The sequence below is a fragment of the Stigmatopora nigra genome, chromosome 12 (genome assembly GCF_051989575.1).
Source record: "Stigmatopora nigra isolate UIUO_SnigA chromosome 12, RoL_Snig_1.1, whole genome shotgun sequence".
Taxonomy (NCBI): domain Eukaryota; kingdom Metazoa; phylum Chordata; class Actinopteri; order Syngnathiformes; family Syngnathidae; genus Stigmatopora; species Stigmatopora nigra.
In genome coordinates, this window is record NC_135519.1 from 6,508,368 (window position 1) to 6,532,009 (window position 23,642).

Genomic DNA, 23,642 nt, shown 5'->3' on the forward strand with positions numbered 1-23,642 from the left:
ATTAGATAGCATTTTTTTTTCTTTTTAGAACTGAAATGTGCAATATTTTGGGTGCACAAGTACAAATACTTATTTGTTTTTGCACTCCCACAGGTCACCAGAATTTGGATCTTTGGACTACTAAAAAGGTTATATGACTATTTTAAAATGTGGCATGGTGTGAATGTGTTGCTCTGAATGATTATGCCCTCCCCCATCCTTTTTTTCATCAGCATGCAGCCAGTAAGTATGAATGATGAAAGTTAAAATGAAGAGCAACATTTTAAAATTGGGCAGAGACAATTATATGATTGTTTTTAAAGCCATCCATCAGAAAGCACCAGGAAAGTTAATCTAGGCCCTTTGACCCTTGGATACCTGAATTTAATTTTAACAAAAAAAAAAAAAAAGTGTTGGGGAATAGGTAAGTGCATGGAAAAAATTGTAATAAGAAAAAAAATACATTTGAAAAATGCATCTAAAAATGAAAAAATCCTAAACTGCAAACATGTCAAAATTCTAATTGCTTGAAAAAGTTTAATAAAAGAAAATCAATTAAACATTGCTTGGGGAAAACACAAAAAAGGTCTATTTTAAATCCCTCTTAAATTTTGTATTGTTTATATATAGTCATTTCTTTGTATTTATATTCTTTTTAAAAATACAATTTTCTTTATCATGTGATTTTTTAATTTTAGCTCTTTTCCCTTTTTACTGCTTTTAATCAATACTATTTATGCTCTTGCATATCTCTGTGCTTTATGCATATTAACCCTGGATCCATTGACAATGATAGACGTCCAATTTGACTAAATGTATCACTCTTAGGCGTTCAATCCTTTTGGAGTGTGAGAGATGGCAGCAAATCAAGGTCTCAATGGCAGGTTTTTGGTTAAAAAATAAAAAAATCAGTCAAAAAGTAAACAAGAGTAGCGTTTATTTTGCAGTGTCCTGGACTTGTGAGCTGCATTTCCACCTGGAAGTGGGCGTCGATGACATTGCAGCAGTTGAAGGTAAACGTTAACGCACATGAACGTTTTACAAACGATGTGTCCTTTGCACTTATCGCATTTAACTATACGTCACACAGGCCATACTGGCAGATTATGCAGGATTTGCATTGAAACGACGGATTAGAGGACCCGTCACATAGCACAAAAGGCACCCATCGATCGTGGCAAAAACAGGTGAGGAAGATCTAACATTCAATTCCGATCTGACTTTTATGTTGTGAAAAGACATTGCGTTCGAATTCAGAGCGATCTCTTAGTGTGTGTGTGCATTCAAAGTTGCCACTAGCAGGACGTTGACTTTGCATCTGTCCGCCTTGTAAAGAACTGGGTGGTCTTGTTTCCCTTTTTGGGGGTGTCATTTGCATTTGTTTTTATGTTAAGATTTTTAAAAATTGCGTTTTTATGTCATCACAAGTATGTTTATGTATTAATGCAATGTTAATACAAGAGCAATTGATTAAATCAAAATGAATAGAAATAATGCCAAGATTATTTTCATAGTGTTCTAACTCATTGCATGACACAAAATGTCCAATTCATTTAAACTGGGAGGACAGATTGTGAATCAACTACAAGTTTGACAAACATTTGGTTTGGAGACATTTTTGACGTTTGGTGGCCCAATGCATCTTTTTAAATGCAATTCATGATTTTACACCTTTGCAGTGAGACATTAAAACAAATCACATAAGTGCTCCTCTAATAAAGTAAAAAAATGCAATAAAATCCTGCTTTAGGAAACAAAATAGTTCCCATAAAAGTGGAAAAAGGACTGCAATATAAATTTAATACAACCTCCTTTTCTCTCCAGCCATGAAACAATTCCGTGCACTAGCCGGCCTTTTAAGATCTAGTTTAGGATTTCCACGGTGGCGACCTGTTACTGCAACTCCGGCACCCCGCAGGCCACATCCCAGTAGACCTTGCTCCTCCGATGCATCTCCCACCCAAGCCAATACCAGCAGCTCCAGCTACATGGAGGACATGTATTTTGCTTGGTTGGACGATCATAACAACGTCCATGAGGTCGCCAAGTGCAAAATCTCAAAATTCTAATGTTAAAAACATCCATCCCTCGTTCATCTTTTGAATCTGGCATTCCAGTCGTGGGACGCCTTTTTCCGTAACGTCCAGAAATCTGGTGAGGGGGTGGAGAGCCCCCCCACGAAGCTTCTTCAGGGTCGTGTCATGTCTGGTTCGCCGGACGCGACACAGAAAGTGGTGGAAGACCACCTCGCTGTGCACACGCTCATAAGAGCCTATCAGGTTAGATTTAACTGGATAGATGTCCAATCATTTGTTTATCACATGTCAAATATATTGGACATCAATGGCTTTGTAATTTTTTTAAAAAAAATTTATTTCCTAGATTCGTGGTCATCATGTTGCTCAATTAGATCCACTGGGAATCTTGGATGCTGACCTGGACTCATTTATTCCCTCTGACCTGATCACTACTATTGATAAATTAGGTGAGCAATGAAATAGTCAATATGATATACAAAAAAATTTGACTAATTTTCAAGACATTCTCATGTCAGTCATGTTTAGTTACAATTATTGTAAACCCCAAAGGAATAGAAAGTCATTTTCCATTGGACGCAATAAGATGTCTTACATCCAAAACAATCTGTGATAATCAATGGTCAAAATAATGGTTTGTGGCAACATAGCATTGTGTTCTAGTAGCTGACTAATCAGACATAATGAGGTATTTACTTGGTCAGTACATGGATCTATTCCTGGTCCCTTTGTTTTATCCCCCCCTTAATGTAATTTGCACCTGTCTCCTCCTATACATCTCGTGAGTTTTGAGTTTAAGCAGCTCGTTCAGGTGCTCCGCTTGTCCACCTTCACCATCACTGTTACGACTCCCCCTGGGGTAAGATATACCAGGGAGTCGAAACTACCACAGCAGACGGGTTCGGTCAAGGATGAGTCCAGACAAACAATGCAAGTAGCCTTCAGTGATATTTTATTTACAACAAAGTCCACAAAAACCAAGACTACGGGATAACATAGGGGAAGCACGAGATGTTAAAGTGGCACCCTCAAATAAACACTAAAAAAAAAAAAAACTCCCAGACAGGTGTCCAAATGAACACCCACAAAATACAGGAAATGAGGCCAAAGGGTGCCACTGTTAGAACTGATGTAATCAAAGTGTAGACAGGGGAATAACTACGTGTCTAAATGCACAAACTATATGTATACCCCGGGGTGTCTAAACTTATCTCAAGTCCCCCTATGCAACCCAAAATCTTTAACTTTGCCAACATAAATACTAAATATAACAAGGAGTAACGTACTCACATTAACAGGTGAAGCTGGGACAATCAAACTTTACTCTGCACTAAACCATGTGCTTTCTAAGGAAGGAAAGGACTCCACTGCCTCAGCAATTACAATCATAGGCAGCCAAGGGAGTCGGTCAGGAATCAAACCTGCGAGTCAGCAAGTCAGCCAGTACTGTCAAATAAAAAGGGTTTAAATAAGGGCAGGAAGTGAATCTTGATTGGAGGAGTGATGATGGGGAAGTAGTTACAGCTGTGTTGGCCTGGGCAGGGCTTTGTCACAGGTGGGGTGGAGCCACAGGTCCATTTACCTGTAGAGAAAAGAAACCACACCCCTCCTACATAGTGTGTGTACAGGCTGCCAGCCGTAACAATCATATTGTACAAATACACGCAATTCATAATTTGTGGTTGGCTGTGAAATTTGCCACAGAAATGTGTATTATTGACCGTTGTATTTACTTGAACTCATTTTAAATATGTATATATTTTTGTTGCTTGGTGCCAGCTTTCTACGGGCTGCACGAGTCTGACCTGGACCGGCGCTTCCGCCTGCCTCACACCACCTTCATTGGTGGGGGAGAAACTACGCTTCCTCTCAGGGAGGTCATACGTCGACTTGAGGTAAGTGAGTGACGCTGCACTGTTCAAAATAATAGCAACCCTTTCAACTATTTGGCAGTTCACAGCCTGAAGCAAACCTGCCGTACTTGTCAGCAAACTTATTTGGCATGTAGCAATTAAAAATATACTGGAAATATAGATCCAGGAGTTCAGTTGAATTCATTTTGGATCGTCACTTATTGTAATATTGATCAAAAGGTGATCAGTGTCAATTTCCCATGGCAGGCGTCCTACTGCGGGCACGTGGGGGTGGAATTCATGTTCATCAACAATGTGGAACAGTGCCAATGGATCCGGCAGAAGTTCGAGACCCCGGAAATCATGTGCTTCAGCAGTGACGAGAAGAGAACGCTGCTGGCTCGCCTCATCAGATCCACGCGGTCAGCAAAAAAAATCAGGCCTACATTTCACTGAGTGCACTTTTGGAAAATGACCACCACATTTACAATAGATTTGAGGACTTCTTGGCCAGAAAGTGGTCGTCGGAGAAACGCTTTGGCCTGGAAGGCTGCGAAGTCCTCATCCCGGCTCTGAAGACCATCATCGACAGCTCCAGCGCCGCCGGCGTCGACAGCGTCATCATGGGAATGCCGCATCGGTGAGCTCCACACATTTGTAACACGTCAAAGTCACCTAAAATCCCACCACACCCTTCCATCTCCTTCCAGCGGTCGACTTAACGTCTTGGCCAATGTAATCCGCAAGGACTTGAACCAGATCTTCTGTCAGTTTGACCCCAAATTAGAAGCGGCAGATGAAGTGAGGACACTTGTACGAAAGTCCTTAGTATGATAAACTTTCAACCCATCCATTATCCACCCGTAGGGTTCCGGAGATGTCAAATACCACCTGGGGATGTACCACGAAAGAATAAACCGGGGGACGGAGAAGAACATTGCGCTGGCCCTCATGGCCAACCCCTCTCACTTGGAGGCGGTTGACCCGGTGGTCCAAGGCAAGGCCAAAGCCGAGCAGTTCTACAGGGGGGACGCACTCGGGAAAAAGGTACCCGTTGGATACGCCGTGTCTTTGATGTCCAAACTTTTTGTGAACCAGAAGGTGTATTTTTCCAGGTGATGTCCATCTTGATGCACGGGGACGCTGCTTTTGCCGGACAAGGAGTCGTGTATGAGACGTTCCACCTCAGTGAACTGCCGTCATACACCACACATGGGACCATCCACGTGGTGGTCAACAATCAGGTAAGATGCCGTCAAAATGCATTGGACACATCTATTCTTGTCAATGTGAGAATGTATTTTAGGCAGATTTAGGAATGAACTAAAATGGATGTCGGATTGCAGTAATTGCAGCAAGACAAACAAAGAAACAAGCAAACAACAAAAAGGGGATTTCTTGTCAGTTATGTCATTTTTGCAGATTGGCTTCACCACGGACCCCCGCATGGCACGCTCGTCACCTTACCCCACCGACGTGGCCCGAGTGGTCAACGCGCCTATCTTCCACGTCAACGCCGACGACCCCGAGGCTGTCGTGTACGTGTGCCGTGTGGCCGCCGAGTGGAGGAACACTTTCAACAAAGATGTGGTTATAGACCTGGTGAGTCCTCTGCTCTCGGGCTCTTAGCGAATTGGCTGTCATTTACAGACGTCCAATCCATTCAAAAAGGGAGGTCGGCAGAAAATGAACCTTCTAATATTTTCAGTTTTAAAAAAGATACTCATTCTCTTTCTTATATTTTACAAAAACATATTTTTCTAATCCTTTAAACTTAGTTATTTAATTTTGTCAGTATTTTCTATTCATTTTAATTTAATTTTTCCAATTTTTTGTATTTTTTTCTGCATTTTAATTCAATTATCTGTATTTTGTTTGTAAAACTTTATTAATATTGACACCATTGTTTTTGTAATTTTTTATCTCCCTTTGTATTCTCCAAATGCTTCTATTTACAAGAATTTAACCCATTTCAGTACCATGGACAGTTCCAGACATCCAATCATGGCTTTTCTTTTAAATGAGTTGGTCACTCGTTGATGGAATGATTGAAATCAACGATCCAAAAACAAAGATTTTTTTGTGCCAGGTGTGTTACAGACGTTTTGGGCACAACGAAATGGACGAACCGTCATTCACACAGCCGCTGATGTACAAACAGATCCGACGACAGGAGCACGTGCTCAAGAAATTCTCGGACAAACTCATCGCCGACCGGGTGGTCACACTGCAGGAATATGAGGTCTTTGAGACTTTCTCTCCAAATCTCATGTTTGTCTTCGTTTGTGATATTTTAACGTGCACGTACATCTCGCAGGAGGAAGTGGCCAAATACGACAAAATATGCGAGGAGGCGTACGCCAGCTCCAAGGACGAGAAGATCTCGCATATCCGTCATTGGCTGGACTCGCCGTGGCCGGGTGACAAACCACCAAATTTCTGAGTTTATCAAATCAATATTTAGAAATAGCCAAGCCTCCCACTTCAAATGGTTTAGTGCAGCCAATGAGTTAATATTTACACATTTTTGATGGATCGAAAAAGTCTTCATTCCACATGCACACTGAAGATTTTTTGGTTTTTTTTTGTAGAATTCTTCACAACAGAAGGGGAACCCAAGACCATGAGTTGCCCCCCCACCGGACTGGACATGGAGGTCCTTCAGCACATCGGGCAAACCGCCAGCTCTGTCCCTTTGGAGGATTTTACGATCCATCCCGGTGAGAGATTTTAACGCCGTTGTTGTGCCTTTCCAAGAAATCTCCAACTTTTAGTGTCTCCAATTGAGGATGCCACCTGTCATCCCGCTGTTCTCTTCTCAGGCTTTTATTTTTGTTCCCTCTTAAGGTCTGTCGCGTATTCTGCGAAGCCGGGGAGACTTGGTGAGGAAGGGTCAGCTGGACTGGGCCTTGGGGGAGTACATGGCCTTTGGCTCACTGCTCAAAGACGGGATCCACGTCAGGCTCAGTGGGCAAGATGTGGAAAGAGGCACCTTCAGGTGAGTTTCCGTTCCATTCATTCATACTTTTTGACTTATTTTATTAAATAAGGTTCAGAGACAAGTTACATCAAAATATTCAATGAAGAGCATTACAAGTTGTACTAAAAATAACAATGATAATGAACGTCCATTGATCTCAATCCATTTAACAATGATTGACTTTTGTATACTACATTTATTTTTTTCATGAAAAGTGCTGCCATTATACTGATTTGTTTTATACCCTATCTTTTTGAATATTTTATGGTAGTTTGTTTGTTATTGTTTTAAATAATTTGGCTTATTTTGGATGAGCTTCTTTATAGTTTGGTCTTTTTCTTTTTTAGAACACATTAGTTTTTTCATTAATATTGTTAATTACCTGATTACCTGATTTACTCTTTTTTTACATGAGTTTTGAAACGCATACCGTTACACCGAAAACTTTTTTTGGGATATTATTAGTATTCACACAGAATTAAGTAGTTGGTATATTTTTTACTGTTTTTGATGTGTACTCTATTATTTTGAACTATTCCTTCATCATTTGTAGACATAGCACAACAAAAGTTGGTGGGTGGAGTGAAGAGATATCTAGACATTTGTCCTTAAACCCCTTTATTTTCTTTTTAATTGGGCTGATTCACCACTGGCCGAATTATAGTTGAGAATTGCGAGTTAGCTCGGGGAGATCGGCACATACATCAGTGCTTGTTTTGGTGAGAAATCACTTGGTTCTCCAGGGACGTGAGTCGCCTCCACTGTGTTGTCATGCTTTGACACATGGCGAGGCAACTATCTTCTCTTTCCTCTTCTTTCGAATCTGCTCTGATTCTTTCCGTCAACACTTTGTCTTCTTCCGTCGCTCACGTTGCCTCCTCGCAGGAGCCGAGCATATTGTCGCGTTCCACTTGAGCGCGCTTATCAGCGGCACACCCAACTTGACGTGTTTGGGTGTGGGAATGCGTGCGCCCCCTTTTCCACGCTAATGGGGTCCCCGAAGACACACTAGGTTGTTGAGGTTGTTACAAACTTGAATCCTGAATTTATAATGAACTAATTCATATTGTCCATCACCACCAAAGGCTTCCTAATATATATCAACATATACTAACTACTATATCCCTTGTAAAGCCTCACCTGGTCAACCCTTATCTCAAGGCACCACTCTGTTGGAATCGTAACTTTATGTTTCATTTTTGTGTGTGTTTCCTAGTCACCGTCATCATGTTCTTCATGACCAAAAAGTGGACAAACGCATCTGCATTCCCATGAACCACCTTTGGGACGACCAGGCCCCCTACACCGTCTGCAATAGTTCCTTATCGGAGTACGGCGTGCTGGGTAGGCATACAGAATAATGTAACCAAATATATTGTTCTATACATTCAAATATATTGTGAGTGGGAAAAGAAGCTGTGATGATTGCTGTATAATATTTTGATCTGGTGTTATAAATTTGTCCATTATCAGGAGGTTTTTTATTTATTTAATTTAGGTTTCGAGCTGGGCTTTGCCATGGCCAGCCCCGACGCTCTGGTGCTTTGGGAGGCGCAGTTCGGAGACTTCCAAAACATGGCCCAGTGCATCATCGACCAGTTCATCTGCTCAGGCGAGGCAAAGTGGGTCCGCCATAACGGCATCGTTCTACTGTTGCCGCACGGCATGGAAGGGATGGTGAGAGGAGGATTTTGATTGGAGATCAGCTAATGGCATTTCTCTGTAATAATCATTTGCTCTCATTAGCATCTTCTATTGGTGCACAATGAATGGAGAAGATTCAATTTAGACCACAGCGAATTGTGATATGACTTTGGTAATAAATTCCTCCCCGTTTTTTAGGGTCCGGAACATTCCTCCGCGCGACCCGAGCGCTTTCTGCAAATGAGCACAGATGACCCGGACCACTTTCCGGTAGGTAAAAGAAAATGACAAACAATTCCCAGCATGAAAAAAAGATCACATCGGTTTCTTATTTTTACGCGTGAAGGATTTGGGTGGGGATTTCGAGGTGCAGCAGCTGTACGAGTGCAACTGGATGGTGGTCAACTGCTCCACGCCGGCTAACTACTGTCATGTACTCCGACGGCAGATCCTCCTCCCCTTCAGGAAGCCGGTAAAGCATCACAAACTCTCTTTTGTTGGGGTTTTTTCAGCTTTTTAATTTTGCATTTGCTTTGACAACCAAACTTTTTTTCTTCTTCTTTTACAGCTGATTATATTCACTCCCAAATCTTTGCTGAGGCACCCCGACGCCCGATCCAGTTTTGAAGACCTGGCCAAAGGTGGACTTTCAAACATGTTGTTTCATTAAGCCTTTTATAGGATAATGATCATTTTGAGATGGTCATTTAAACAATCTTAACCCTTCTGCTAAACCATTAACAAAACAATTTAACATTAAAAATATTGACTCGCCACCATTCATTTTAAATTGCACATTAAACACTACATTTACACTAACTCCATTAAAATCGGATAAACTAGGGCTGTCACGATTAATTGCATAATCAGTTGTCAAATGAATCTACAGCTCACAATTGACCTTTTTTGGCCCTTAAAAAATATTATTTTCCCATTTTGATTTCTCCTGAAAAAATAATAATGAACCTTTTTTCACAGTCTGAACGGATTGGACGTCTAGTGCCATCAATGTTATCCAATCAGTTAAAAGATGGCCTCTGTAAAGTGTTAAAATAACATTCTAACTTTTTTCAGGCACGAAATTCAAGAGGCTGATCCCAGATGACGGCCTGTCCAGTCAAAATGCCCCCCTGGTGAGAAGGTTGATCTTCTGCACTGGAAAAGTCTTCTACGATCTGAACAAAGAGAGAAGGCGACAGAACCTGGAGAAAGACGTCGCCATCGTCAGACTAGAACAGGTGGGAGGGAGGCAAAGCGCAAAATCTGGCGAGCGTTACAATTTCCCGTCTGATTTGGCAGATCTCCCCGTTCCCTTTCGACCTGGTAAAAATCGAGGCGGAGAAATACGAGGGCGCCGAGCTGGTCTGGTGTCAGGAGGAGCACAAGAACATGGGCTACTACGATTATGTCAGGCCTCGCTTCCTCACCGTGGTGGCCAACAAGCGTCCTGTCTGGTGAGAGTCGCTCAGCATTCTGTAGATTTTTGGACACTTTTTGTTAATCTTTGGGGGCTTTTTTTGTTAAATCAGAAAGAAAAACCTATATTAGTCATACTTGAGGATTTGTCTCGGGCCCAGCCAAACTAAGAAAATGCAGTTTATAATCCAGAAAATACGGTATTTGTTTTTCAACTTTTTTTTTCAATTGATTTGCAGTTTTAAATTAAAAGCAGTAAATAATAGGATTGTACTTCATGAATTTTATATGATTTGACAGGCCGGACATTGAGGTTCACTTTGTTTTGAACAATGATTTGACTCTTGGAAATCAGTCATCTCATTGGCTGCCATTGGTGGAGAGATACACTCAATCCATGCCACAGAAAAATGATTTTTAAAGTAAGAATTTTTTGTTTCAGGTACGTCGGGCGGGGCCCCGCGGCCGCCCCTGCCACGGGGAACAGGTCCACCCATCTGAACGAGCTGAAACGGTTCCTGGACTTGGCCTTTGACCTGAATGCCTTCCAGGGGAGGAAAGCTTGAAGTCAACAAGAGGTGCAACTTGTATCTGATTTTAATTTGCCACCAAAAAGAAAGCTAGCAATAATCACAGTATTATTACCTAATATCTTTACTCAGAAAATACCATTTTCAATACAACGTAAAACAACTACCGCATTTAAAATCCAATACATTTTAAAGTTTTTTTAAACCCTATATCTAAACCAAAAAAAAAAAAAGATTACAATTGAAATTGGTACATAGATTATTTTGTTAATATTAATTATATTAATATATCTACCTGAAAATTTTAGTATGGTGTCAATAGTCATTTTTTTTAAATTTCTGTTACCATAATGACTTTATAGGTCAAAACTAAGGCGGCTTAATTTTAAGCCACTTTTGTAGTCAGTCCAAGAGCAGTACTTCATATACAAGGATGACTTGTACGTCTTGTATTTGGTAATTAAAGTACTCTTGACAGGCGTCGCGAGTTGCGTGTTTTGCATGTGCTCTTTATTGTCACAGCTCGCATCATTAGCAGACATCAGCCAGCTGGCTTTGAGACTTGTTTGCCAATATTTAATTATTATTTTTGTTGTTGTTGTTTTTTTTTTCTGGCTCCCAACGCAACAAAGCTGGAGAGGCGTGAAGAGCTCTTCTGACACTCGGTCACACCCGCTTAAAAATAATTGCAAGATTACAAGTGGTTTTGTTTTCAACTGTGCTTTCCACAAGTTTGCCAGTTTAACCCCTTGATCCCTGAATTGAAATATGTTTTCTAAAGCACATAAATGCATGAAAATAGTCATCATCATTTTCAGAAACTGCATTTAAAGTTAAATAATATAATATTTGTTTATACATATATATTCTTCCAATTTGATCTGTAAATTCAGGCATAAAGCGGTCAATACCATGATTTATTTCCACATAATACACATAATGACTTCACAGACTTCTTTTCAATTGCACAACAACGTTATATATAAAAATAAATAGATTTGCTTCACAGTTGCTACACATTACATAAAATAAGTGATTTCTAACACTCATCCAACTCCTATATTTTCATTACAAATATAAATAATGATTATTTAAAAAGATAATAATAATTATCCTTAACTTCACATGCTGTCATTCACTGTGCTAGACGTCCAATCCATTACTGGCAAAATTTCATGGAAGCAATATAACATAGATATTTTAATGCACTGTAAATAAGTGCAATATTCTATACGTGTAAGTAATATGTTTCCTACCAAGTGTCATTACACCACATGCAGTAGGAGACGCTTCAAAGTACTATTGCACCATGGCCATTAGCTTTTTCTCAAGCTTAAATCCAGGCTACAGTTGAATCTGGTTTAGTGTTTTTGTAAGAGCAAGCGGCGCTTCCTGGTTCATGCCCACGTCACCCGTGGGCATCTCCAGGGTGGCGCTCCGGCTCGGCTCGCGGGTGCGCTGACATTTTTGACACAAGTCCCGCATGTCCGACAACCCCCGTTCCAGACTTTGGACGAATTGTGACGAGCACGTGTGTGGACTCTCTCGAAAACTGGCCACGGAGAAGACCAGATGGTCAGACTGAGGGTTGTAGCATACCCCATATCCGTTGGAGACCACGGGTCCGTAGCAGCAGAACATTTCACTAGCGGTGGGGACCTAAAAGAGTGACAGGCTGGTGGACTGACTTCACGGTTGCTTGTATAGATTGTCCGCAGATTTAAATGTTAAACATTACCTGACTTGTGGAGAGAAGGAACTCGTTACTGATGCGATAGGTCTCATCTTGGAAGATCTCTGGATTCTCCATCTTCTGGTCTCGTGCCATTTCGCGTAATCCCAGAAGGTGGTTGTCTATTGCCAGCCCCATGATTGCCTTGATAAACAGAAAGAAGCCAGTTGATTTGTGTTTTTTAATGTGAATTTGAGGTTGTGAGAAGAAGGCGAGAGCTACTTTGCTGGAATTCTTGGTCTGCGCTGCTATGGCGGCTTCAAACAGCTCCATTTTCTTTGCGTCCTGGTAGAAATGAGCGAGGATCAAACAGTTCTCATGTTGTGGTGCACAGCTTGGCATCTTTAACTCTGTCATAAACCGGGCCATCGCTTTCAATATGATCAGACAAAGCCTACCATACCACCGACTTTAAAAGTCTGGCTTTGGTGAAATAGTCATCCAGGTGTTCTGCAAGTCAAGTCAAACCCCCTTACCTTCTCCTTCTCGTCGGCCATGGCCTGAACGAAAGCCAGAGCCTCTGGCGTGGCCGAGCGAATGTTGTCCACTCGGCCACCCTCGAAGCGTCGTATGGAGGCGCTCTCGTAAGTGGATACTGCTCTGGCATGACATCTGGGTTCAGCATAGATACAAAGACTTAAAAACGCTTGGGTCTTTGTTCTGTCAGGTGGTTCAACTTTATCCTACCTGTAGTAGGCCAGCTGAAGCGCCACCTGAATGAAGGCATCTGGGCTCATTTTTAGGCTCTTGATCAATTCTTTCCCATATTGGTGGAATTTGTAGACGTTGATGTCAAGATTCTCCAACAACCTTTGCAGAAACATGGGAAGCATTGATTGAACAGGGTTCTTGTCATTGATTTTTATAGTCTTGGTCTTGCAGATGTCTCAGTCTATAGTCGGTCTCAACAGATAAAGGTCTCAGTCTAAGTCAGTTCCCGTCTTGTGTAAGTAAATTAAATTTTGGAGTCATTGAGTTCCGGTCTTGGGCAAGTCTCTCAATGGACTCGGGGGGGGGAAAAGTCTTGGTCATGCCTTTTTCTTGGTTCTAAGGGCCTATCTTAGGCAAGTCTTGGTCTCTAATCGTCTTAGTAAAAACTAAAACCAACTAAAAAGTTAACCCAAAACATTGTGGTGTGGGTGCTTTTCACAGTCTTCAGTACTGGGCGCTCAAGCACAATGAAGTGAAATCGTCAGTTAGGGCTTGTCTTTTTCAGGTAGAAAAAACAGGTGTGAGTTCCCAATCTCTCCTGCCTGCCAGTTTTCCCATTCACAAAGTCACCACCTCTCATTCATCCAAAAAGTAAAGGAAAGCCAAACCTTCCAAGTCTGCCAGCAGATGAGGCCAAGTGTTTATATATGACCGGAGTGCATATCCAGCGGAGACGTCGCGGCAATGGCAGTTCGTTTACACCTGCGGCGCGGACCGATTTTGACGGACTCCCTACCCTGGTGCCCCAATGTAGACGTCAGTAAAATCGATTCTTGCTTTGGCATACAACTTCTGCTAATTTAATACTTACATGTACTTGAGGAGGTACTCTGCACACTGGACCAGGACAATCCCTTCAAATGCCGAATGCTCACAGACAACTCCGCAACAGCCATCAGCTCCTACGACAAACTGGAAATATGATGGTGTTTTCAGAGCGACACCCTCTGTGAGGACTCGGAAGTGCTTCCTGAGGAGTGCTTAGATGTCCTCTGACCCGCACAAACCTGAGTGGCCTTGTCGTACCAGCGGTTTCCCCCATTGGCGCCCGCTCCTCCCCCGTGGAGAATCGATGCCGCCCGAGCACTGTCGGTCAGCTCGCCATCGTCGCCATTGTCCAAGCAGACCAAACAAAGGCAGCGCTCCAGCAGGTCTAAAGACTCTCTGTTGGTAGACTCTGCGGGAGAACCAGGAACGTTCACGGAACCACCGTGTCGTCGTTTGCCACGGAAAGGGCCCGTACCGCTCATGAGCTGAAGACGAGCATCCGCCCACTCTGCGCGACCATCGGACGTGAGGAGACCAATCGGTGGCTGCCGCTCGCCTTCATCGGCAGCCATTTGCATGATTTTCTCCAGCTGAGTCTGGAGGTCTTGCTCGGTCAGACGGCGGAAATTGATGACCACGTCCAGTGCAAAAAACTGACCACAAGTTCAGAAGAAATTGTTTCATACCTAATTTACATGAATTTGCACATTAGACCGTGCCACCTGATTTCCAGTCAGTGAGTCAGTCAGATATCCCTACTTCCAAGAGTTTCAATTACAATGGTGTAGGCTGTAGTGTAGGGTGTCTCTGTACCTGGTTTGCCATCTTACCTGGTTCTTCCGAGCCACGATGATATGTTCCGTCTGTGGAGCGGCATTTCCTCGGCGCTCCACCAGTGTGTCCCGCTCACGACCCGGCACACGGTAGGCGCTAAAGATCCGGTCGTGCTGCTTCATACAAAGAGGGCTTCCGGCAAGTTGACCTCGGGCCACGTCGACAGGTAAGGCACATCTGTGCACGTGACTTTGTAAGCCATATATTTTGAAGTCTAATATCCCATTTTATATCTTTTCAGACTTACGCATCAAGCAGACTTTTGTACTCAAGAAATCCGGAGATCAAGTTGGCCGCAAACCTACAAGAAAGAAGGAAGTCGTTAGAAAAATATGGTTCTGGATGTGTTTTCTTGTTTTGACTATTGTTAATATGTTAGTAAATGGAAAAACTGTTTGTTTCTAGAGCATCAACAGTGCAGGAAAAGAGTGGATGGAACATTTTTGTAGCATTTAAAAGTGTCTTTGGAAATGAATGGAAAATTGTCATTTTTTGTCAAATTTTGATGCTCTAAAACGTGTAAAAACCGTTACCTTACAGAATGAATGGTCGCTGTAAAGTTCTGGATTGGGAACACGATGGCAGGACTGGAATTGATCGGCAACGCTAGCCTGTTGTTAAGGTACATGTCGTTCAACCAGTAGTCAGATACCTACAAAATATTCAAACACATTACATTCTTGCTAAACTAAAAAAACAAAAAACAAAAAAAGCTATATGTACCCAGTTGTCTGTTTTCTCTCTCTTCTCCTGCAACTTGCGTTGTAGTCGCTCCCCCATGCCTCCGGGAACGCCAAACCGCTGGACGATCTGCTGACTTTTTTGGAATTGCTCATGGGTCCGCAGGTGTTTGACACAGTTCAGGTATGTTTCTAAAGTATCTTTCAAGGCAGGGAGGGGTAGTTTGGGCATAGTCTAGAGAACATTTTAAAATCAAATGGTAAGTCTGTAATGTTTTGGAAAATATGATGTGAAATGATGGGCTAATAATTACGTGAGAATCTTGGGTGGGCTCTCGCTTGACATTTGACATTTTCCTGTGATGCTGCAGACAAACACTTGATTCCGTTTAAATAGACCAAAAAAATTAAGTATTGGTTAATATACATCATATTTAAATAAACTGGTGGAGAAGTATACTTCAATAAGCAGAATGATGTAAGAATGACAAACATTATCTGAACAATCAAATTAAAATCAAACAAAATGTCAGTTATTTCACATTATGCATAATAGACTAATACTAAGTAAAGGTTAATATCAATTTAAAATATTGATCACTATTATGATGCAGATAATAGAAATAAAATGTAATGATACATTACCAAAAGACTAAGACTTGTAATAATGGATAAGTGGTGCAATTACCATCAATAATAATAATCATTGTAATCAGAATCATCATTTTGCTTTAAAAGCATCCTGATATCAAATTGGCAAACTTGACACATCCCCACAACTAATAATTCGTAAGTCAAATATTCAAGTTAAACATTGAACAATGACCCAAATATCCGGCTTTCAATAGATCTCACATTTCAAATTTACAAATACATCATTTGATTTTGAAATACAGAATATCAATGATCTCCTGTCAGTATGCCGCCCAACTCTAATGAGTGACAGATTGCAAAAAATGAAACGTAATCCCAAACCCAAACCCAAATGAAGCCGGTCTTACCTCCGAGTAGACAAAAACCACAGCGACGCCCTGAAATTTGCTTTTGTGACGCATTCCCCCCTCCCAAAAAAAAAACACACCCAAAAAACAGCAAGATGTTGAACTCCAAAGTCCTTCACTGCGTCTCCGCAGAGATGGCGGCGTGCGCGTCGGCGGCGGTGGTGGGGGTGCCGCTGTCACGGCTCCTCCCCGAAGTCCATCCGTTCGCCAGCAACTTTGATTCGTTCGTTTGTGTGGCCATATTGCAAAGCCTTTTTAAATTGGCCCTACTAGTTTGTCCTCGTTTAACCCTTTTTCAGGACAATGGACAGCTCCTCAAAAGTAGACACTCATAGGTTGTCACTATTTGTGGTCTTTTTTTTCCCCCCGCGTAGTGTTTAACTCGTTGTACGCCATTGACATTAACAAAAGTTAATGCTAGTGGATCAATGCCATTGGGTTTCTTTTAATTCCATCATGAATAATTCGTTTTTTTTTTTGTCAAAGTTGCAATATAAATTAGAGCAGTTTGCAAATTGTAATATTTTTAGATGCCACTTTGCTTATTGCAAAAACAATAGCTCTCAATCATAAAAATCATCAATATTTTTGCTATATTAGTCATGAGATACATACTTTTTTATAGTTGATGTTGAATGTTGACAAAAAGTATTTTTTTAAACTTCATAGTATGTATTAAACTTCATAGTATGTATTAAACATCAATGTACGTTCAATTTTTTTTACCAAAAAGACTGCCTGTTGATGCGCATCTTTCAGGGCCATTGAGTATACATATTTTAATAACGTATTTAAAATTTCAAATATTCTTATAAAGTGCTAAATTACATATTTTTTTAAAGTTTAGTTTGATACTACATAGTACAATAAAAAATGCTAGTAAATGCTAGTAAATAAAAATGCTCAAATTCAGATTTTATTAAATATAAAAAAAATCCTCCTTGCTTAAAATTCATCTATCAAAATGCTACATATGTCTAAAAAGGATATGTAAGATTTTACTCTTCAAATCCGTATCAGTACTTTAATAGTGAAAAGTCCAAAAGCTGTTGATTGGTCTGCAGTATTTCCATATTTTAAAACAGTGTATATAATATAAAAGAGTGCGTTGTAAAAGCAAAAGACAAGCAAGGCGATTGACATCATCTCCATTTAATGCCTGTACACCAGTATATACTGTACATATATGTACACGATTAGACATATCATACATTGAGGCTTTGCATTCCGTAAATACACCATGTCAAAACTAAAAGGACACACATTTACCGTACACACACACTTACATCATTTTGCATAATTCTTAGTTTGATAGCAGCTCAATTTTCAACTTGATTTGACTACTGCAAAAAGCTGAAGCTGAAAAGACACACTTGTACATTTGGCACGTCCTTTTCATTTCAAATAAATACATTTGCATTTTCGGACACTTTCTATTTGATTTTGGGACATTTTCGCATCACATGGTCATGTTTAAATGTGCAGGTACTCGCAGGAAATTTATCAGATGACAAAGCGAGAGATCTGACGTTCAATTGGGAAATGGAACCATTTAAAATAGGGTAATATTGATCACAGAATGTCAAAAGAAGAAAGTATCCACGTTATAATGCCCACATTTCTGAGATTAAAATGGCAAAATGGTCATTTAAAGGGGAAATTGATCATTACATTAGATTTATTTTAGATTATAATTAATTTCATCTCTTATTCAGGAAATTTCTTGGTGTCTTAGACGAGCGGCTGGCACTCAGGCATACTCGCCACCCGAGGACTCCTCCTCCTCGTCAAAGGAGGCCGGTGGCGCAAAGGTCCGGACGCCGCCGTCGTGGTGACTGTCCAGGGTAGTGCAGAGCTCTCTCCTCTTTCTGTCCTTGCGCTCCATCTTGACGGCCTGGTAGAGTCCGGCGGGGCGGTCGTCCAGCAGCAGGTCCTTCTCGGAGTGCGAGGGTCTGAGGCTGGCCACGTCCCTGAGCAACAGCAGGGCGGGCGCATACAGCACGTTGGCCAGGCCCATGGCCAGGTTGAGCTGCGCGAAGCCCAGGTCGTGCACGATCTTGCCGGCCAGCACTGGCCCGGCGGCGTAGGCCACGCAGTAGGAGATGTCGGCGATGGCGTAGACGCTGCCGTAGACGGAGACGTGGCGCACGTCCACCAGGAAGGCCAGGGTGGGCAGCAGCGCCGTGTCCACCAAGGCGATGCCCAGGCAGATGCCGCAGAGGGGAACCATCAGCTGGCCGAAAGTGCGGCAGGCCGGCACGGTGCACGAGCTGGCCCCGATGCAGACCATGCCCACGGCGCCGTAGAACCACTGCAGGTGCGGGTACTTGGCGGCCAGCTTGACCGTCAGGTAGACGCCCAGGACGTGCGGGAAGAAGGCCGGGAACCAGGTCATGCCGATCTGCCAGCGGCTGGCCCCCATGCTGCGCTCCATCCACTCGGCTATGGTGGGCTCCAGGAAGGCCAGCGGGATGTTGCAGATGGCCAGCGCGCCCGCCACCACCGCCACGTAGGGGTCCAGCATCAAGCGGTGGATGGGCGTGCCTACCGGCATGTTAGCCCGCTCACGCCGCGAGAAGGGCTCCAGAACCAGTAGGCAGGCCACCCCGTCGGCCAGGCACACAGCCGCCAGCACCAGGAAGGGCACCCGCCGGCCGGCAAACTGGTACAGCACGCCGCCGAAGGGGGGTGCCGCCAGGCTGCCGAAGGAGATGAAGGCCAGCGCCACGCCCAGCGCCTTGCTGCGCTCGGCCTCGCCGGCAAAGCGGTCGGCGATCAGCGCCAAGCCCGAGGTGTCGGCGAAGGCCGAACCCACGCCCTGGATGCCGCGCGCCGCCAGGAGCGAGCCGTAGCTCTCGGCCAGGGCGAAGGTCAGCGTGGAGGCGAACATGACCGCCAGCCCGATAACCAGCGGCACGTCGTAGCCCACCCGGTCGATGAAGGTGCCGCTCAGGGGGTTGACCAGCAGCTGCACGATGGCCTTGGAGGCGAACAGCACGCCGATCTGCAACTCCAGGTTGCCCTCGGTAGAGCTGCCGTTGCCCACGCCGCTCCCCGCCGCCGCCGCCCCTGCCTTCCGCAGACCCTCCAGGTAGTCCGGGACGATGGGCACGATCACCATGTACAGCATGTTATCCAGAAGCAGCACCACACACACGATGGCCAGGACGATGCGCTTTTCCGCCACCGGCTCCCGCACCGCGCCCGTCAGACGCTCTCTTACCTCCCCGAGCCGGGACAGTTTGCCAGCGGCCTCCTGGGCTGGACCAGGACCTGGATCCAGATCCGGACCGTGGTCTACTGCCAGTCCCGCGCTGGCCTCCGCTTCCATGGCGCTGCTCACGAAGAATCACTGGCCGCTTCTCAACTTTCTGGCCATCCCCGCCTCCTGTCGCCGCTGGCTTGTTCAGACCGGCCGCTCTGGCTCTCCGCGCTATCTGCCGCGATCCACCGCTCAGAGTCGGCAACCCCTCCCATCCGTCTACGGAAAAAAAAAAAAAGGCTGTGACGTGGGCCCCTTTTATGCTAATTAAAAGCGTGATGCCTAGAGAAGCTTAAAAAAGGAGGGGGACTCAAACAACGTCAGAATCAAATCATCACAAATGTTTGACTTAACAATTATTCATTGGGGAAAAAATGTTCCTCAAAATTATTTATTAATTATTCTATGGTTCTCTGAATCAAAGACACTGAAATGTACTGAAAAGAAAGACCGTTTACGGCTTGTGTACTGGGAAGGCCCAAGAGTTGAAGGCCAAAGCGTTTGAGAGCTTATTGACCAGACATCTTCATTGGACACTTAACTTTTGCCTAGACAAAACCCTGGCGAGAAGCACAAATTGCCTCGTAACCATCTACGTACAGTAGTACTAATTTGGACCCAAAGACAAAGATTGATATCTCAACAAGGTCCAATGAGATGTAAAATGTAACAGTCCACAATGCTTCTCTTGTCTCCCACAAAAATAGATTCTGAAGAAGATCTAGCCAAGTTTCCATCTGGTTTCACATCTCCATCCGATGATGTTGCTTCTTCAGTATGTGAGGCGGCTTGCAGCGTTTTACATGTATTGTATACGCTTTTGTACGGATTAAAGCCCAACCAAAAAGCATCTACAGCTTCCCCCACATACGTTAGGAGGAATACAATGTATTTTTTGAAGTATGAAAGCCCAATCAACACGTATTTACAGCCCCGCCCTCGTCCCAGCCATTGACCAATGCATGTTATTATGAAAACAATGTATTTTTCTTTGAAGTATTAAAGTCCAACCAAAAAGCATTTACAGCTCCTCCACACAAACATATACTGACTAATGCACGTTATTATGAAAAAAAAATGTATGTGTCCTTTTTTAATAGGCGTGGCCGAGGCCAGAGTTCAAATAGACGACGTCAGACGCCAGACAGGTGATGATTCCGGAAAGAAGACGGGCGTGCGTGCGTGCGTGCACTGCACAGCAGCTCAAAAGTGACAATTTGCCGACGAAATCCTGCCAAACTTCTCACGGGACGATGCTGCACATTTGGTACTTTGTCATTTGGGGATTTCGAACCTCCAGTTCGTCTGAAGAGTGATTTTTGACGCGATGTAGCCCCATGTGTGTGCAGACGGCAAAATGTTTGCAAACAAATGGGCGACATTGCTTTACCGATCGCTCACTGTTTAAAACGAAATCATTCCTTTGTGTGTTTCAGCCCCTCAACGAGCACCGACTGCTGGGAAACAACAAGAAAGAAGCAGCTTGCCGACGCCATAACAAAGTGAGTCTTTTTTAAATAGTTGCGATTTTCTTTATCCGTGTAATTTTTTTTATCGCCAGGGTTCAGGGCTTTGCGCAATTGGCTCGATTTCCATCATGATACATTCATTTTTTTTAAATAACAAAAAACTGGATAAGTCACCCACACAAGCAATAAACAGTAATCCCTCGATTATCGCGGATAATGTAGACCTGACATGGCTGGGATAAATGATAAACTGTAAAGTAGGCTCATCCCTATTGAAGTAAATTTAAAAAAAAATACTTTAGTGGCAAGTGAAGGAGTAACTTCTGCTTGTGAGTTTCTATGTGGCTTTTCACATCTTTCTGAACTTAGAAAAAAAATCTGCCATGTAGTTGAACTGACCATAAATAAATTATAAACTTTCAGCCCTTTAACTTTTTTAAAGACCTCAGGGCTTGGACCTTTTTTCATATTAGTTTTAAATGTGGTTTCGACAAAACAGATTTATTTAATAATAGTGCAGGTGTCATTTTTGACTCATTTAAACATAATGAGAAAAACTGAAGCTCTTTGTATATTTACTTTTTAAGAATGGATTTGAAATAATTGACTGAAAACTTGAGGCAGAAGTAGGATTTATTTTAACCTTGTAGGGCCCTGTCCAGTGTTTTCAAATTTCCCACCACATGATCAAGATCCTGATATATTTTCAGTCTCTACAGCAGACTGTCTAATATTGCCTTTTAATGTTTTATAGAAAAAAGCTAAATGTAGGAGGTAGTTTTGTCAAATTTTGATGTTCGGCGCTAGTCTGTACTTTAATCTATTGTACCTTCTTGCCTATGTTGAGATTGGTTCTGCCAGAGCCTATCTTGACATAGGCAGGAAATCTGCTCCCCTTGGCTGGAATTCTGGAAAAAAAAACATTTCCAAGGTCTCGCCTTTTAATTTGAAAAAAAACCTCATTTGTTCTGCCTGAGCATATCTGAGTTTTTTTTTCAAAATAAAAGGTAAGACCTTGTGAATGTTTTTATTTTTCAGAATTCCACCCAAGGGGGACCAGGTTTCATGTCTGAGCCTATCTCCACAAAGGCAGGAAACCTGAAAAATAAAACCATTTCCAAGGTCTTGCCTTTTATTTTGGAAACTTGTAGATTTGTTCTGCCTGAGCATATCTGAGTTTTTTTCAAAATACAAGGTAGGACCTTGTGAATGTTTTATTTTTCAAAATTCCACCCAAGGGGGACTAGGTTTCAAAATAAAAGGTGAGCCCTTCTCAATGTTTTTATTTCACTCTGTACTGACCCCTATGTTTTTCAGAATCCACCAGAGGGGACCTGGTTTCTGCCTATGAACAGATAGCCTCAGGAGGTTAGGTAAGAACCAATCTATGAAGTTTTTCAAAATAAAATGTGAGCCCTTCTCATTTTATTTTCCAGAATTCCACCAGGGGGCAGAATGCATTTTTCTAATGATGCTGGAGCACCAGTCTATGAAGTTTTTCAAAATAAAAGGTGAGCCCTTCTCATTTCTTTTTTATTTAACTCTGTACTAACCCCCCTTTTTTTCAGTTTTCCAGAAATCCACCAGGGGGTGGAGAAGATTCGATTTTTTACGATGCTGGAGCACCAACGGGAACCAGTCTATGAAGTTTTTCAAAATAAAAGGTGAGCCTTTCTCATTGCTTTTTTAACTAACTGTACTAACCCCCCTTTTTTCAGTTTTCGAATCTTCTCCACCAGGGGGTGGAGAAGATTCGATTTTTTACGATGCTGTAACACCAGCGGGAACCTATCTACAAACTTTTTCAAAATAAAAGCTGATTTCCTGTTTTTCCAGATTTTCTGCTGGTGACTAGAGGAATTACTTCATTTTATTCAAGTTTTTCAAAATAAAAGCTTTGAAATGTATACATGTGTTGGTCTTTATCTAACAAAAAATGCAAGTCACAATCAGAGTTGAAAATTTTATTTACAAGTAAACATGAAAACATTAGATTAACAAAAAACAGCAAAACACTTAGAAAATAAAATTTGAAGAAAGCAGGGGGGGATAAACACTTAGAAAAAAAATGATAAAAAACAGGGGGATAAATACTTAGAAAAAAAGGGGGATAAACACTTAGAAAAAAAGGGGGATAAACACTTAGAAAAAAAATGACAAAAAAACGGGGGATAAACACTTAGAAAAAAAATGACAAAAAAACAGGGGGGATAAACACTTAGAAAAAAATGACAAAAAAACAGGGGGGATAAACACTTAGAAAAAAAATGATGGGATAAACACTTAAAAAATAAAATTTGAAAAAAGGGGGGATAAATACTGAAAATGAATATTTAAAAGGTGGATAAACATTTAGAAGATAAATCTCTGACAAAAGCAGGGGGGATAAACACTTAGAAAAAAAAGACAAAAAAACAGGGGATAAACACTTAAAAAATAAAACTTGAAAAAAGGGGGGATAAATACTGAAAATGAATATTTAAAAGGTGGATAAACACTTAGAAGATAAATCTCTGACAAAAGCAGGGGGGATAAATCCTTAGTAATTAAATCTTTAAAAAAGGGTGGATAAATACTTATAAAATTAAATTTGAAAAAAAGCAGGGGGGGATCAACACTTGGATGATAAATCTTTGAAAAAATTGTGGGGAGGGTAAACACTTAGAAGGAAAAAAAACTTTTCTTGCTCCAATATTAAATGGCAACCCTCTTACCTTAAAGATCTAGTCAAAAAGCTGTGGAAATGA

General features: G+C 42.2%; 3 protein-coding genes across 9 annotated transcripts; 1 reads left to right on the forward strand and 2 right to left on the reverse strand.

The window, feature by feature from the left end:
• Positions 1-849: 849 nt before the first annotated feature.
• Positions 850-22,804, forward strand: LOC144205190 (2-oxoglutarate dehydrogenase-like, mitochondrial). Of its 4 annotated transcripts, none has more exons than XM_077729384.1 (32): positions 850-992; positions 1,070-1,166; positions 1,804-2,018; positions 2,097-2,258; positions 2,362-2,464; positions 3,795-3,910; positions 4,136-4,290; positions 4,362-4,508; positions 4,579-4,669; positions 4,736-4,915; positions 4,984-5,112; positions 5,291-5,470; positions 5,958-6,110; positions 6,186-6,288; positions 6,460-6,588; positions 6,716-6,866; positions 8,065-8,192; positions 8,347-8,525; positions 8,691-8,762; positions 8,839-8,964; positions 9,061-9,133; positions 9,567-9,730; positions 9,792-9,946; positions 10,351-15,105; positions 15,252-15,347; positions 17,880-18,008; positions 20,527-20,693; positions 20,863-20,928; positions 22,213-22,268; positions 22,332-22,406; positions 22,464-22,559; positions 22,614-22,804. In XM_077729384.1, exons 3-24 carry the CDS (start codon positions 1,806-1,808, stop codon positions 10,472-10,474), a joined length of 3,033 nt encoding a protein of 1,010 aa, XP_077585510.1. In that variant the 5' UTR covers positions 850-992; positions 1,070-1,166; positions 1,804-1,805; the 3' UTR covers positions 10,475-15,105; positions 15,252-15,347; positions 17,880-18,008; positions 20,527-20,693; positions 20,863-20,928; positions 22,213-22,268; positions 22,332-22,406; positions 22,464-22,559; positions 22,614-22,804. The 4 variants fall into 4 exon arrangements, with proteins under 4 accessions (XP_077585510.1, XP_077585512.1, XP_077585511.1 ...); XM_077729386.1 differs by having other exon boundaries at positions 22,732-22,804; XM_077729385.1 differs by having other exon boundaries at positions 22,213-22,263.
• On the reverse strand, positions 11,338-16,281 carry LOC144205191 (choline O-acetyltransferase-like). 4 transcript variants are annotated; one of them, XM_077729391.1, is made up of 15 exons: positions 16,165-16,281; positions 15,478-15,541; positions 15,207-15,398; positions 15,017-15,135; positions 14,731-14,784; positions 14,480-14,660; positions 14,125-14,302; positions 13,889-14,058; positions 13,693-13,793; positions 13,490-13,618; positions 12,858-12,980; positions 12,647-12,782; positions 12,393-12,455; positions 12,177-12,314; positions 11,338-12,097 (listed from the first exon to the last, which is right to left on the reverse strand). In XM_077729391.1, exons 2-15 carry the CDS (start codon positions 15,514-15,516, stop codon positions 11,783-11,785), a joined length of 1,938 nt encoding a protein of 645 aa, XP_077585517.1. In that variant the 5' UTR covers positions 15,517-15,541; positions 16,165-16,281; the 3' UTR covers positions 11,338-11,782. The 4 variants fall into 4 exon arrangements, with proteins under 4 accessions (XP_077585517.1, XP_077585515.1, XP_077585516.1 ...); XM_077729389.1 differs by having other exon boundaries at positions 12,177-12,455; XM_077729390.1 differs by having other exon boundaries at positions 13,889-14,302.
• On the reverse strand, positions 17,583-19,654 carry LOC144205193 (putative vesicular acetylcholine transporter-B). Its single transcript, XM_077729392.1, has one exon. The coding sequence runs from the start codon at positions 19,493-19,495 to the stop codon at positions 17,915-17,917; it is 1,581 nt and encodes a 526-aa protein (XP_077585518.1). The 5' UTR covers positions 19,496-19,654; the 3' UTR covers positions 17,583-17,914.
• Positions 22,805-23,642: the final 838 nt, after the last annotated feature.

Bases quoted from the DNA above. Each gene is read 5' to 3' on its own strand.
- LOC144205193 (XM_077729392.1), bottom strand. From the start codon at position 19,495: ATGGAAGCGGAGGCCAGCGCGGGACTGGCAGTAGACCACGGTCCGGAT.
- LOC144205191 (XM_077729388.1), bottom strand. From the start codon at position 15,516: ATGTCAAATGTCAAGCGAGAGCCCACCCAAGATTCTCAC. The intron at 13,794-13,888 runs GTTTGTGCGGGT...TCATATTTCCAG, and splicing joins GGTACGACAAGGCCACTCAG to TTTGTCGTAGGAGCTGATGG. The intron at 13,619-13,692 runs GTAAGTATTAAA...TTGGGGCACCAG, and splicing joins GAGTACCTCCTCAAGTACAT to GGTAGGGAGTCCGTCAAAAT.
- LOC144205190 (XM_077729384.1), top strand. From the start codon at position 1,806: ATGAAACAATTCCGTGCACTAGCCGGCCTTTTAAGATCTAGTTTAGGA. The intron at 8,526-8,690 runs GTGAGAGGAGGA...CCCGTTTTTTAG, and splicing joins CGCACGGCATGGAAGGGATG to GGTCCGGAACATTCCTCCGC. The intron at 9,731-9,791 runs GTGGGAGGGAGG...CTGATTTGGCAG, and splicing joins CCATCGTCAGACTAGAACAG to ATCTCCCCGTTCCCTTTCGA.